This window comes from Poecile atricapillus, chromosome 4, assembly GCF_030490865.1.
Source record: "Poecile atricapillus isolate bPoeAtr1 chromosome 4, bPoeAtr1.hap1, whole genome shotgun sequence".
NCBI classification, from domain to species: Eukaryota; Metazoa; Chordata; class Aves; order Passeriformes; family Paridae; genus Poecile; species Poecile atricapillus.
Genome location: NC_081252.1, coordinates 46,920,112 through 46,936,564, shown reverse-complemented (window position 1 = coordinate 46,936,564; position 16,453 = coordinate 46,920,112). Strand labels below are relative to the sequence as shown.

General features: G+C 38.3%; 1 protein-coding gene across 3 annotated transcripts in view; it reads right to left on the bottom strand.

The window, feature by feature from the left end:
• The window catches only part of MTUS1 (microtubule associated scaffold protein 1), a 115,726-nt gene that overhangs the window by 35,471 nt on the left and 63,802 nt on the right, over nt 1-16,453 (bottom strand). Inside the window, exon 1 of one of the 3 annotated variants that reach the window (XM_058837680.1) lies at nt 12,907-13,355. The exons of the other annotated variants lie outside the window; for them this stretch is intronic. Within the exon in view, the coding sequence (XP_058693663.1) occupies nt 12,907-13,027 (121 nt within the window). The 5' untranslated portion in view covers nt 13,028-13,355. Of the gene's footprint in view, nt 1-12,906; nt 13,356-16,453 lie in introns of those variants that run through there. 3 annotated transcript variants of the gene reach the window in all.

Here is a 16,453-nt window from a genome sequence, read left to right as displayed (position 1 = left end):
GCAGGTGGTGAATACACACCTTCCTCCTGTGCCTCTCACAGTCCAGGCTGGTGATTGTACAAACACAGACTCCTGAAGAAGTGATGTTTTGTTTCTAAGCCTGCCTCAGGCCTGTCTGTATAACCTGGTGCAGACAGTCCCAACTTGTTCTGTTCACACTTCAAGCATGCCAGTCAGGAGCCAGTTCTACTTCACAGCTAAGAGACTTCATTTTTCAGAGCTGTACCTGGATAATCTGCTCAGCTGAAATACTTAAGATGCTGTACTTCAGAAGTTTCTTTATCTGTGGTCTTATCTCAAAGCAAACAGGTAAAGAGAAACAGCACTTCTTGTTGTGCATCTCCCCCCTGCATCAATATGATCTGAAGCTCAAGATGACAACTAAATGTTTCCTAAAGCAGTGCAGCAGCTCTCCCTTTCCTCTACTCTTACTTTAACCTCTTGAGTTTCCCTTCTTTCATGTCTAGTACTAGCCCATGTCCAGGAACACCCATTTATTTCAGCTGTCATCAAATCCTTTTCAAGTTGTTCTGAAGAAACCAATCAACCACCACAGAGGCTTTTAAGAAAGATGCAAGAACTGAACAAAATTTAACTGCAGGCAGGTGAAATCTGACCTAGATGCTTAAACTGACTCAGCAGGAGTAAAACACACAGCAGAAATCTCTCTGCCTTTTTTTTTTCAGGGGTACAAAGGTTCTTTAGCCTGTATTTTTTAAAAGCTGTACAGCCTGGAGGGGGAAAGCAGAGTCATCATATATTATTCCAGGCATTCAGTTTAAAGTACTGTTCCTGAAGTTTCTGTCTATCCTCATCCATTGACTTTATTACAAAACTGACTAGTAGCCTCAGTGGAACATTTTAAATCCAACCGTTTTCATTCCCCATTTCCAGCCAGAATTGGGTATTATCTTTATACACACAATAATGAAAAGGAAAGGGAAATCTCTGAAGCATTTATGTTCTTCTAAAATCTCACCATGGTTCCCATAACATTTTTTACTTTATGTACCACAGGTGTGTTTTACAGAAACACTAGTTGGGCTTTGAACACCTACTATACAGTGATTTTACCTCTGCATTCACAATGTATTTTGTCAAGTTTACAGGAACTTTAATATGTAGAACTGAGTTAAGTTTTCATAGCTCAGTTGGTTAGAGTATAGTTCTAATGATGCCAAGATTGGGGTTCAATCCCTCTGTGGCCATTCACTTGGGAGCTGCACTCAATGACCCTTGTGGGTTCTTTCCACCTCAGAATATTCTGCATGATTCTGTGTGATCTAGCTAGTAAATATCAAGCACAAATATGAGTCACATGTCTACTACAAAGATAAAAATATAAATAAGTCTACCATACTTTCAGAGATGATCACAAACAAAACAAATTTGGAATACAATGCAATTCAGAGAAAACAACTCTAACGTCCACCAGATAGACTAGACTACCAGTGCATCAGGGTTGTCCTGGTTATTTTCCAAATAATCAAGGGTGATATTGATTCTTGATTCTTTTTTTTAGCTTGTTCTGAACTAGGACAAAGCCTAACACATGCTAATTACCCATACAGTGCTACACAATACAGTCTGGGGGAAAGGGAAGATGGCAGAACTAGTTTATTGTACTAGAAAGCCTAGAGCATGGGTGCTTTGATATGAGAGGGATTGACCATACCTACATTAATGAAACTACTGCATCCACCTTAAAAAAACCCCACTGTCATTCATTTTTAATGACAAAAGTGACAATAAGATGGAAAGTAATTGCATGAGGATATTACAGTGCACTGATGCTTTGGCCAATGAGGACTGAATTAAAGACTGAACAACATCTCAGTGTATTATTCTCAGTCTAGATATCTGAACTCTGCTACATCAGTTTATCATGTACATTACAGACAACCTTAAATCTTTGAATTCCCTAACTTTAAAATATACAATATACTAGAAGCTATACTTATTTTACATAAGGGGTTTATGTTTCAGTAAGTTCCTGGTTCAGGTATTTGATTAGGCAAACAAACATGTGAAGCAGTCCTTTTTCTTATAGTTGAAGCTGTGCCCTGTCATCCATGAAGTACACAACTTCCCAAAAAAAACAATCATGGAGTGATGCTGAAGACTGATGTCTCTCCCTTCTGCTCTTCTTTCCTCCAAGTCTGTTCTTTCCCTAACTCCTGTACAAAAAGTAGCTCCTTACTGTCTGGTGCCCTCTACCGCTTCAACTCAAGTATAGGATATACCACACTTCTGCCCTTTGTTCTGCAGCCTCTGTCCACAAAATCAGGACCCAGAGTCATTTGGGACAGGGGTCTCACCATGATTAGTTCATACTATTGGCAAACCCTTCCCAGATCCAATGAATTGCCTCCCCAATACAAATCCTGGTTCCTTTGTTTCTCCATATCCTCCTTGGATACATCAAGAGAGTGTGTGTGTAATGTTACAGGAAGAAGATCAGTACCAGACACGTGTAGAAAACCCTCACACAAGACCGAAGATCAGAATGATGCCAATACAGGCCTCTCCCTGTTCGGGCCTTTGCAAAGATCTCAGGTTACCAGGTGAAATGCCTGAAACACAGCCAGAAAGGAGGAAGCCATTTAAGCTGCAATGCTTGAATGCATTCCTTCTTTAATACTGCCTACCTTGTCTACCCTACCTTGCTCAACATCAAGAATACAGGGCTGGAAAAAGCCTCCTGAAACCATTTACATCACTCTTTATTGAAGCAAGGTAAACACAACCTAGGTACAAAAGACATTTCACCAGACTGCTCAACTGTTTTAAGTCTTACCACAAAACACCTTGCTGCATTTTTTTCATTGTGTGTTTTCTTCCACATGAAACCTAACCTGATTTCACCTGAAATCACTGACTTTAGTTTCTCTTCATGCCACTTTTCACACAGATACTAGAAGGCTAGCCGAGTTTTCTCTTCTGCTCTCATGCACACAGAGCAATCTCCTATGTTCTGGAAAGTCAGATGTGAGAACAGCTTAACTTTCTTTCAACTACTTTTTAACATGCTTCCTTCCAAAAGAGCTGGCGAGCATTTTAAGTTATGCTAGGGATAAACATAAAGCAACTGGGAGAGACACTGTTACTTACAAACTGAAGTAAAAGAAGTTCACAGACTTAATTTTTTTCATCATAAATTAAATCTATATCTATATACAAAATTTGGCTTCAACAACCCAAGAAAGGACTAGGAAGAACTCCAAACAGGACTCTCATAGCACATACAATTAAGATTTAAGTTTACAAACTACTTTCTGCTGATGTACTATACAGGTCTACTTTGTTGCAGTGAAGGCAAAGAAAACCACCAACCCTATCAACCCAGAACAAATGTGGAATTTTCGCTGAATCACCAAACTTCACTTTGTCAATTTTGCCCATTTCTTATTCAACATGGTAATTCTTTCTTCACAGCCAACATATTACTTATTGATCAGAACGTATATTAGCTCAGACTAATGTTAGATTCAAGAACTTAATTTCTTTTTTCTCAGCTACTCAAAGTCCTTCAGAGAAGAGTATATTTAAGGCTTAGTAATTTGCAAAGAACCATAATCTTCCCTTGAAAACAACTGTACAAAGAAGAGACTTGAAAATACATTTGGACCACGAGAGTAGCACATTAATATGTAACATTTTTTCTTGTGCAATATCTGCAGCTATCTTGGATAGAGAGGACAGAATAGCTTTTAGTTTGAACTCAGAAGCTGTTTATCTAATCACACTAGTGTGAGCTGATGTTATATGACTCTAACAAATGTCACTGACTTAACTATGGCATTGAAATCCTGCCTAAAGGATATTATGGAAGAAAAAGTAGGGCAGATAGCAGGAATTCAAAGAGCCTCCAGAGCCTTGCCTGCATTATTGCCTTCGTGCCAAAAGTGTTCCTGAAGCTGAAACACATCTTCCTGTGTTTATGAAACTCTACAGCCGCTTAAAACCAAATTCAGATTATAATCAAATTCACTGATAATTTTCTTTAAAAAGCAAGGTGACAGCACTTCTAAGCACGTAGGAAGCACAATAATCAGTGCTGAGTTATCTAATATAATCATACTTTATCTACCAAAAGATCATAAGAAGTTCAATTCTAACATTTTCCTCAAATTGCAAACTGATGGCCACAGTTCGAAATATCAAGTTACAAAACTAATAGTTAGCATCCAAATTCTCTCTTTTGGTACATACAGATTCACTCTGTAAGAGAAGTCACAAATTTCTGAGTATAAACCAATTCAGAGACAAAGCTAGTACATTATTTTTTTCCATGGATTTAAAAAAAAAATTAAAAATCAATGATAATACAGACATGATTAAGCTTATAGGCTGGAAATTAACAAAGAAAAGTAAAGTTTACAGTAACTGATCAACTTCCCAAATCCCCTCAAGAATCCATCCTAGCACTCTTAGGAGGTACGCAGAAAACACTGATGTGGTGGTTCCAACATTGTTGACTATGGTATCACTTGATGACTTTGCTCCAATCATTACCTTGATTGGTTTTAATCACAGCCCAAAATGGCAACCCAGCAGGCTGCTCCTCCCCAGCTGCCTGACTTCATCTGACGAGTTCAGGATCAGTCCCAGATTTGGTGTTGTCCCATGACTAAAAAATAACCAAGCAATTACTTTACAAAAAGTGTTAATCCATACTGTCATTTCCACACAACAGGGCAGAGACATACCATTACCCTCTTGGCAGAGGACTACCTTGGCATGACAAGATCACATAAGGGAAGTTGCAATAAACTTTTCTCTAAGTAAAGGATTATCTATTTCTACATTGTTTCACAGCTCAATTAAGACTCTGAGTTACTCTAGATCAGTATTGGGTTTTCTAAAGCACTAAGCATGCTTTTTGCACATAATCACCACCATTGGGCTGGTTCACACAAATGCAAGTAATTTTTCTAACTTAAAGTTTAAGCACTTGTGCTTTTCATCCTTTTGATTACACATATCAGCTCAATTAACATTAAGTCCCTGAAGAATGAAAGAAAATTTAAGCTATCAAAATTAAACTCACAATTTTAGGAAAATGTATTTAAGGAGACAGCAGCATAGCATGTATTAAGGGATACCAGCATAGATGAACATGAACATGTGTCTAAAACTAAACTTGAAATGGTACTTTAAAGCTACCCTAGCAGTGAAAACTCATTTGCTGGTCAACAGAATAGAACAACATCTTAATAGAAGCGCTTCAGTTGCTGCTGGTTAAAATCATCCATGTGAACTCAATCTTCCATGCTCCACTGCAAGGTCAAGACAGAAAATATCACATCTCAAGTGCCTTATACCAGCTTCTAAGTGCTGCTGGAACTCCACATTTTCCAAAGACACACAAAATGCACTTATATAGATCTTGGCAATCACCACATCAAGGACCTATTTGTGTCTTTCCTGTCATGTTAAGCAGTTTTCCTGTTATTAAACTGCAGAGATATCCCCAGGGACGTGTCTAGGACTTTGCACACCATTGTTTCAGGAACAGCTTAAGTGCAACATATCGAAGCCTATCTGAAAACATCTTGCCAAGCTGAAAACAAAACAGAGAACACGGCAGCATCCAGAACTTTCATTAGCTAAAAGTATTTTCACCCTTTGAGAGAGACAAAGTCCTTCTGCTGCTTGCTGAGCAGTTAAGGGACTTCTCTTTGCAGCCACTCCTAACCAAGTTGCACAACTGAAGACCATTTTGGCAAACGCTGCCCAACAGCTACCAGTGTTCCACTCGAGCAGGAAACTTGTTAAGCCTGCTGTGGAGACCAAGCATTTCCTGTGGAGAAGGTTTAAAACATTCAGCATATCACTCCTTGCACTTCATGTTCCCCTGAGTCTTCTGTTCAAGCTAGCAAACTACAAACATGGCAGACAGATTTTTTTGCTTTCACTGGGTGGTGGGCTGGGAGGAAGGGAGGGAAAGAAGACAACAGAAATCTTCAGGAGCTGATACCTCAGGTAAGTGTGGTGTTCACTGGGGTATACCCATAACTTACCACAAGGACCAAAACCCATATGTGAGGTTAATCCTCTAGAAAAACCTCCAAATATGAGCACCTTTACTTGTGCCACTAACAAAGGCAGCAAGAAAAATATTCAGTGCACATTACACACACATCTTGCTTTCTTTGACCTTAAATCCTAACTGAGATCCCTCCTGAAACAAAGAAATAGAGGTTTAATAGGGTTATGCTACTCATTTCATATCGGGACCTTTTATCTTTTTAATTAGCAAAATGTCTTAACTTGCTAAGTGAGTTAAGCAGGTGGAAGATTGTACAGTAATATTTGTGGAAATAAGCAAGCCATGTTACATTCCTTACACAGCATAGCCATTTTTATGGCTAAGAAAAGCAAGTTTTTTCTAGTCTTCTGTTTTATTTGGAGTAGAATAAATTGCAACTGGCTATATAAGAAAGTTCACTTATCCTTTTGCAGAAAATATTTCCAATTATCCTGTTTTACAACTTAAAATATCTGAAAAGGTTTAGCAAAATGTCTATTCTTGTAATAAATATAAACATAACATTTTTGATAATTTAGATGCTTCTGATATAAACAGTATCTGAGTCTAAAATTATTATTATTATGGAAGTCAAGCAGTTAATGAGTACTATTTGTAATACTGTGACTTTTCTACAGAAGGACTGCTAGTTCTCTTTGAGAAAAGGATAAGTTTTCATTAAAAGAATTTCACCACAGATGTTCCCAGCCGTTCTATTTCCTGCCTAACTAGAAGTATTTCCATAACATCACATACAAACTGTTTACACAAGGATCCTGAGGAAGATCTTTTACTTGCTAAAAGTGTACAAGCAGCACACTATCATGATAAGTAGCAAATATAAATTTAACCAGGAGTTGAACACAGGGCCCCAGGTTATTTAATGCCCTTGCTACAATTACTACACATCAGTAAAGATGATACCAATGAAAGGTTTGTAAATAGCATTTGTAAAGTAACGTCATGTCCAGATACAACTCAGGTTATTTAAGGTGAGTTATTTCCACATTTGACTATCTGGACAGCTGTTTGGGGTTTTTTACACTATTTAAAGATGTAAGCTACACTGCCGATACATTCAGTTTTCAGCAGATCAAATACTACTTTGTTGTCCCTGTAGGAAACAAACAGAAATAATACTCCATGACCTGTTGGTGAAGGTGTTGGTGATAGTACTAGCTTTTTTAGTTGTGAACAGGACTAACTTTTAACTTGTTACTGTTTAACTGTAACAACACTATTCCAGCTAGACAGCTTGGCCACTGCAGTCTTCACAGAATTTTCTTCTAGAAGACAAGCCAGGAGAGATAGGGTCTGTTTGCAAATAGTTTTCCAAATAGGTTAGGTTTTGGCATGATACTGGGTGAAACAGTCAAGAACTGTTTGGAACACCACAACTTCCCTAAAGATATCAAATCCATCACCTTTGGACCCTGCTTATTCCTATGCATTGCAATACTGAGAGATTACAAATTTTTAAAATAATAAAAACAATAGAAACGCTTCTTCACTACATGACACTAAATTAATAGCAGATCTCTATAAACAGAAATCACAACTTCTTACCATTCATGGTGGTGAAAGTGGTAACTGTGGTCCCAATCTATATATTATTATAAAAATTAAATTAACTAGAAATGGAAGAAACTCTATTCTCCTTCATACATCAGAGTTTCCTGTGCCAGCAAAGAAAGAAAGGTAATACAGGACAGTGAAACAATTGGCTGAAAATACTCAAAATGTTGCATTCTACCACTGAAATTTCATGGTATGTTCCTCAAAAAAAAAAAAAAAAGCTATTGCTGTATGTTTTAGAAAGTTCAGATTAGAAGGGCTTAATAAGTAGTAATACTTAATTTGTCTGAATGCTGCAAGCCATTTCTTCTATGGTAACAGATTCATTTGCACAAACTGCAAAACTGGAAGAGGCAGATTTTAGAAGTGTAAGCCTCATTTTACCACACTGGAAATCCCCTGAAGTAATTTAAAAGCTATTCAAGTTTTTAAGTGTAGCTGACTGTCGTTTTCAAATCCTAACCTACTTCACAGCAATAGAACTTGCAGCCAGACCTTTTTCACCTATTAGATATGCAAGTGGGAAAAAAACACTTAGAATATGCAGTGGTACTAGTAAAGATTACATGTTATGTCTTTTATATTTACTTTGCAATTAACTTTTCTTCTATGAGGTTGAGCATGAAACAAATAATTATTTATTTCATATTGACAAATACTTGGGGCATCCTTCACATATAATTAATCCCTTTAAGAGAAGAAATAACAAAATCCAACATCACTTGCCACTGTGGAGTAGAATCTAAGTTGCTATGCATCTGCTTTTCAGCAGCATGCCATCTGTTCTTCAGATTTTTTGGGGCAAAGCTCCCCATTTCAATTCATTTTCATACTTTATTAAATATATGCACAGGTTACGTGTTAACATCACATATAACCTACTCTGTTTCGAGTTTAGCATGTTTTTTGTTGGGTTGGGGGGTTTCTTTTGTTATTTGGGGTTTTTTTTTGGGTGGGTTTGGCAGATCATGTCTGATCCAAGCCTTCTACCAAGGCCTCCTTTGAAATTACTAGTGCTATCTTCATTTTATAGCTACTGCAAACACGTCCATTGGATGAGACTTGTATAGAGTACAAACTGTACTTACAAACCCCAAAACATGGAGCTGTGACACCTGAAAATAAGAATCTCCATTTACTTCCCTAAATGCCTACTGAAGCTATGACCTATTAAGACTGAAATCAGGCACATCAGGCAGGTCATTTAGTACCCAGTCTTGAACAGATTAAGTCAAGAGCAGAATCTCACTGACTTAAACAGGAACATGATTAAATTCAAAATCCCCCATGACGAATGGTTTCCAGCTATTCAACTTCTTTTGCTCAGAAGAGATAAGCTGGCTTTACTTCTGAACTATTTTTCCCTTGGAGGGTGACACAAATATTTAACATACTTGTCCTGTATAAAATTTCTCCAGCAGACTTCTAGATTTAAAATACTTAGCAGGATTCAGTGTGTTGGGTATCCTTCTATCATGCTGTATTAAACTGTAGAGTCAGAAATTTAACCAGTACTTCATTTATTCTTCAGGGGGGTGGAAAAAAAGTGATATGAACAGTTAAGCAACTCATGACTTCCCAGGGTTTCAAAACCATTTTTTAAGAACCCTGCTTTGCAACACACAGAAGTAATTTTATAGTTCCCAATGTGACCCAGGAACAACTTTGGGAAGAAGACATTGAAAAAGGATGTCAGCTGCTCAAATAAACACATCTATGATGTTTGCTTGGTATTAGCAAGGAAGTTTTTAAAACTGGTATTGCTGAAAAGCCATGTTTAGTAAGCAATGGAAGTGACCAGCAAGACAAGAGCACCAAGTACAGTTTGCTTAAGGGAAGGAAAGAAAGAGGAAAAGCAGCAAAAAGGGCTGGATGAAAACATTTTGAGACAAAACAGTATACAAACCTTGACAAATTCTCAACAAAAAGCACAAGAGCTTTGACCTCCACTTGCAAAGCTAGTTTATGGTCTGGACTTTAATCTTTATATACAAGAGAAAGCATATGCAGCTCAAAACTACTATTTTGAATCATTCATAAAAGAATGTCTTTCACAGTTTACAGAATGTCTTTTCTCTCACAGAACTGATGATCTACACAGAGATGATGATTTACTCTGTCATACCACTGAAGCATGAAGAATGTAAGAGCACTTTAGTCACTGGTAAAAATCCTAAATGGTTCAATAAAGGAAGCAAATATATTTATCACTGAAAGACAGTGGTTCCCACTATCCTCTGCGATGTTTATATAATTCTGAAGTGTTTAGATTTTTGCAGTTACTTGCTACAAGTAAGTTTTGTAAGTCACAGGATGGGAAAATGAATTATTTCCTGAAGGTTTCAGGATTTTGTTTTGCTGAAGAGGGCACTCATTATATATATCTAACAGTGCAGGTGTAGTAGACTTCCAGTTGCTGAGAAAAATGATACTTTAATGTCTGCCTGCATTCAAGGAAAGAGAAGAAACTTCTGGATATCTTGACCTTGAAGCAGTGTAGAGCACAGTTATGGAAGTTAGATACAAGGCAACAAGCTGAAAGACCTTAAAAAAACACTTTAAATATTACAGTAAATTTCACCTGGATTTACTCCCTTCCTAGAGGAAAAACATCTGATTTTATTTGGCTTCCCCTGAACAGACTGCATGATTATGCTGTAACCTATCTGCATTACCCTAGGTACTTTGACACCTCCATATGGATGGCAATGCAGGTAGTGCAAAGACACCCAGCCCAAGGATCAATTTAACCTTAAGTGCAATGACTAACCTAGAATTACGTAACGCCTGTGTGTCCCCCCATGCTCCACATGAAGAAACAGCGTCAGGCTGCTGTGAACTACCCTTGAGTCAGAATGAAAAACCAGGAACAAGTTCCATCCTCTTCCTCCCAACAGTGCTTACATTCTAACTTCACCAAATTACTGCACTGCAAATGTCAGACACAATAGGACAAGAGAATAATCTAACCTGACTTGTACTCTAGATTACTTTAAAATTCTACATTTCAACAATTGCTGTAAGCATCTCAAGGACAGTCTACAGTCATAAAGGCAGTTGATCTACACTATGATCAATGGGAGCAAAGAATGAAATCCATGATAATGCTTATTAGAAGCGCAATCTACCTCAAAACTGGAACTCAGTGTTGTTTATATAACACTCATAAATATTTGTGTTCCTAGATGGACCCTGATATTCCTTCTGGCAGTTACCCTTCCCTTATTTATTGACACACACTCTATAGCTTATTGTGCCTATTGCTCACAAGACCTTGGAAAGAAGCCATGTCATTTTAATCAAACTAAACTACAAGAAAAGACAGTAATATTGGTGCTGCAAGACTAAATATGGCTCCTCCTGGCATTTAACAACAACAGAAAATAACCTTTTATGCTTTTGATGCACACAGTTATTGCCTCATGTACTGTTGCTGAGTTTTATGAACCTGAAGTAATCACTAACAAGCTTCGATGCATTCTGCTGTTTCAAAAACCGCAGTATTATCTATACATACTTGCATTCTCCACTACAGACTGACCTGGTTTTCACATGCCCTACTTTTTAGGTATACTCAGCTCTAGTTAACCACTGGTCAGCTTTCTGCTAACATACTGACTTACTGCAAGACTCAAGGACAGCACAGAAGAATGGGGAGAGCAGGCAAAAATCTCTCGAAGCTTCAGTGTTGTCCTATTAGTCTGTACACTGTACATAGAGAAAACGCACAGAAGGTCTATTCAGCATTTCTTATTTAATGAAGTGCTGCTTAGCTAGAACACAGGGCTTGCAACCTATTTTACATGTTGTATTTCACAGAGACCTTCAGGCAGGTTTTGCTTTCACATCCACTCAAACGAAATGAAACCTAAAACTGATTCTTATAATTGTAATATTCTCGATATATACACTGACATTTATTTTTCAAAATTACATGAATTTCAGTAGCACTGAATGAACATTTGGAAGACTGAACATTTTCTCCCCTCACCTTCTCCTTTAGGATTTTTGGTTCTGGAGTATGTGTTATGTAGAAATTTCACATTATTCATATAATTACATGCACAAAGACACCCTTTACATAAGAATTTTTGGCATCAAGGTATTTAAATCCTAGTTTAAAGCCAATGCAAGAACCCGCAAACAGAAGCCTATATTGTACAGTTGGCCTGTATTATGTTCATAAATACATTTATCGCCCCAGAAGAATTTTGAAGCTGGATTTACTTTGGCAAGGATAAGAAATGACAAGGCAAATGGTTTAAGCTGCCATGTGAAAAGACAGGACAGTAAGGAAAGCTGACTGGTAGCACTCACTTTTATTTTCTCACTCTGAGAAAATAAAAGCAGAAAGGGTGGTATTCAAGTGAGAGAGGAAATTCTTGAGTGAATAGCTTCTGCAAAACTAGTTTATGCAGCTGCTCGCTCCCCTCTAAGTAAAATGCAACAAAACCGTAAATAGTGCAGTGGAGAAAAAATACTTATGCAAGATGCTCTCAGTATCTCTAGATGGCACACAGCTCAGCTCAAAAAAAAAACCAACTTCCACTCCTCACCTCTGAAATGACACATATATGTCCTGGAATAAAGCTCACCTTCCATAAACTTGTTTTATTTACTTTGCCTGACACTGAAGATAAAAATCAGGTCAGATGCATCTGAGAATTTTGTAATTTTTTTTTTGTTTGTTTGTTGCATTCTGTGTGTATGTGTGTGAATTAAACACATACACACATTTATCATCAGTGTCTCAAAACATTGTACCTTTTAGGTTAGTCTCAAAACAAGAGGAGGAAAAGTTTGCTTATTCCACTTGCAAATAAGATGTTTAGCACATTATCTGTGATAACAGATATCTACAGGTAAGTATTCAAATATTTCCCACAGACAGAAAGCCACACCATGACAGCCTGTATTCATTCCACTTCCCTCCCTGCTTCCCTCCTTGCAAGATATCAAGATACAGAAAAGACAGTGTTCCCAGCAGGTAACCATTAAAATGATTAGATAAATATTTAATAGCACAGACTTCCTGATACTATTTTTGGATTTGTGCAAGGAAAGAGCAAATCCCAATTTGCATTTCATAAACAGAATAACTAACTTCCAAACAAGCAGCTCAGCATACATGCAGAGACTTAGAATATGAAACTACTTTGCTTAAAAGTCAGACTTCTGTCTGAAATTCAAAAACTTTCATGCCCAGTACAGTTCTTATTTGCTAAAAATAAGATGCTGTTGAAGTAAACAAGAGATTCACTAAATGCATGCTCTAATCATCATATCAAAAATACACAAACCTGTATGAAATATAACAGTGCTTTTCTTGTAGCCAGAAGGTAGACGAATGTTTCGAAGCAATCCCTTTGCTGTCAGCCTTATGCGCATGTTGGATAAGGAAAATTTCGGGGACCATAACATGTCTTCAGTGCAATTGGAAGACAAACAAGCAAGAAATAGCCTCCATGTACTGTCACATACTACGGTTTTAAATCACTACTGGCAGAAGTGAGCAATTCTTGCTAGAGAAAACAGGCTTGAAGAAATAATCAGGTCCCCACTCCTTTGCTGTTACTTCTTATGCACAGAGAAGCAAAAAATCAGTAAAAGCAGATATCCACAACGTAAATGCTGCTGGCAGCTTCTCCTCACCAGATGTTCTGAAAACAAAGCTTGTCCTCAGAATAAAACCGACTTAGTGATTTCGAAAACCAGCAGCCTCTGAATTGCATCACAGTACCGATGCTCAATCTGCTATGGGACTCCGTGGGCTGGGAACTGGAAAAGGAGAAATGGGAGGAGGAGGATGAGGAGGGAGGAGGAGGAAGTGGGTGGTCTCACCAGCTGAATATATCATCCGGCAATGTCACAGGCCATGTAAGTTCTCTTTGGAGACTGTAAGGAACATTATCTGAATATTCCTGGAGGCATATTTCAGATTTGCTCTCCAAAAATCTTTTCAGGGTGCACTTTTTAAAACTGTTTCTTTCAATCAAATATTATGTCAACATTTAGAGTGTTAACACATCCAAAGACACATCTATTCCCTAAGAACAATTCAGTATTTGAGAGCTGCTTAAGGGAAATTCTGCTTAGCTTGGCAGCTCAGCGCTCCAGATGCTTCCATTTATCATCCGAGGAGAAGGACTCAGACATTAATTCATATTAAAACAGCTCTCTGCCAGCTGGGTTTTGAAGGCACCCAAACAATGAGGCAAATAAGCAGTGTTAGAGGAATTCCTACAAAATAGATGTTCTTCCTATATTTGATTATCCCTCATATAAAAATTTTCCTCTTACTATTTATTGAGCTGAAAAGTTTTGCATATACTTTGTTGAAGTCCACCGCCATTAGCAAAAATGAAATTAAAAGTCAATTTAGAAAATAAAGGAGTAAATGTTTTACAGATTAGAAAATGTCACATTTTTTACCTGCAACCATGACTAGACATACATGCCCTGGCCAACTTCCTGTGCAAAAAGAAACATTTCACTACTTTTCCTGAGGTCAGCAGCTGCTTTACCAGGCAGCCAATGCAGCAAGGACCACCCAAGTACTCCAGCCAATGCAGGAGACAAGACAGTGGCAGCTCATACTTCTTTGGGGTTCTTTGAAGAGCTGGCCTCCGCAGATTTTGTCTCTTTTTAGAGACAACAGAATTAGGTACTCTTCCATTGATTCTGCACTTCTACCATTTCAGCAAACCCCAGCCAATGTTCTCGAGTATCTATACCTTTGAACAGTTTTTCCACTTCCAAAAACAATTAGCCCAATTTAGTCTGAAGCAGGTATAAGTCAAATCAAGTATCACAGGGACAAGTCTCTTTTCAGCAGTGCCTTACCAGTCCTCTCTTTACCTCCACAAATCTAGCTTTTATATTTTAATAGCATGTCTTACTTGCTCAAGAAGCATAACACTTTAAATTCATAGAGCTTATTTTCCACATCAGCTAGAAGTAAAAATAGCATGTTGTTGCTGTATCCGGGTACCTCTAACATCACGCAGAGCCTGGTGCAGTGACAGTGAAGCAGATGCTCACTGTATGTAGAGCAGAAGAGCTGTGGCGCAGCACCGAGACAGACCCTTCAAGGCAACCTCCACAGCAGACTGTGTGAGAACACCCTGGCATGTTTTCAAAGCAGGGACCAAAATATTTATTTCCCAGCACACTGATGAAACACCAACTCTGAAGTACTATAATACATCTTCAGTCCACACAAAACCATTCAAAATAAGTACAAAGACAGTAAATCAGGTTTTTTTGTTTGGTTCCCAGGGCAGCCTCTGCACACAGCAGGGCATGCATGTCATTACTGCTATAAAACCTCATCTATTCCTTCTAGTCTGAAGAGTTTTGGCACAAGTAATGTGTGTTCATCTATCTACCCAACAGCCTGCAGTTCCAGATCCTTTCATAATCAAACACTCTTATCAAAGACATTGCCCCTTTCTGGGCTGCATTATTATGATGCTTGAAAACCACACTGAGCGGTAAACCAGAAGGCTTGTTACAGCACAGTACAGTAGACTTGTGTATTCACACATGCACAGTTCATTAGCACATCTCATCAAATATTAGATCATTATTGTCAAATCCTTTCTTAATTAAGGCATTTTGAGATTTTTACTAGGCTTACAGCCAGGCTTCAAACATCATTTAGCACCCAGCTACCACACCAGGTTTTACCCTTTTGCCAGGGCACCCTCAAGAACTCCATTTTATTTCCCTCCTGTTCCCACATTCCTCCAAGGGAGAAGTTGCCTTACATAGTAAATATTCTCTCACCTTCCTAATCTGATGCTCTCAAAAATGTGGAGGTAGTCCAGTCAGGCTAAAAAAACCCCAAACCGCTACAAAACAACAAAACACATCCAAAACACAACCCACCACTTCTCCCCATCCTTGCAGTAGTGCTTAGAAGAAAGGTAAAGAACTCCTTGTTAGCTATAAAACCAGAGAAGATGGAACACCCTGCTGAAACCTCCTAGGAATAGGAGCTAAAACAAAGAATCTCTACAGGGCAAATATGATGTAATGAATCAGTTTGGAAACTGGAAGGAATGAATCACCAACAAGATATGGGCAGACAAAAGCTCTTTATGGATGTGAAAAGTCCTTGTAGGAAAGACCAAAACTCCTCTTACAGAGATACATAAAATAATACTTTTACTGCCTCTGCTTTCCTGCTGTTTGGGTGAAAATAGGCCATGAAGAAACAGATACATCATATTATTTGTAAAAAACTTTCTGATCTGACAAAAATGCCTTCCTAGCCTCTAGAGCTTTAATTCTATTAAACCCCAGAAACCTGAAACAAGTCTGCATTATTCAGAAGTGGACCTGACAAGCACTAATAAAAAGCAATGGATGCATGTCTCATCTAGTGTCATCTAGTACCAAATGCTCAGAGAGCTCAGACAGCAGCCAGCAAGAGGACTGCCCATGCCAGTCTGAACAGCTCCCAGGCGAGACTTAACTTGCAGAGAGATTCCTCCAGTATAATCTTTCCAGAGCTCAGTGTCACAGCACAATGGTGGCCATGCATGTGCTAGCATGGTTTCCTTGGCTCAGGAAAACAGCATCTTCCACTCTTGTCTGTACTCCCACGATAGTCATCTAGGGCCTTGCGCTGCCAGACTACAAAGCCAGGGTGTGATCCATGGGATCTTAAAGAGCATGCCAGGAGCATGCACTGTCTACATTTCATGCATAACATGAAGATCACAGACAGGTCTTTTTCCTTCTTGACATTAGAGAAGGGTGACAGAAAACAGCACCAGAAAAGAGCAGAAAAAAATAGGAAGCAATATACAAAGGACAAGACAGATTTTATTTACTAGCATC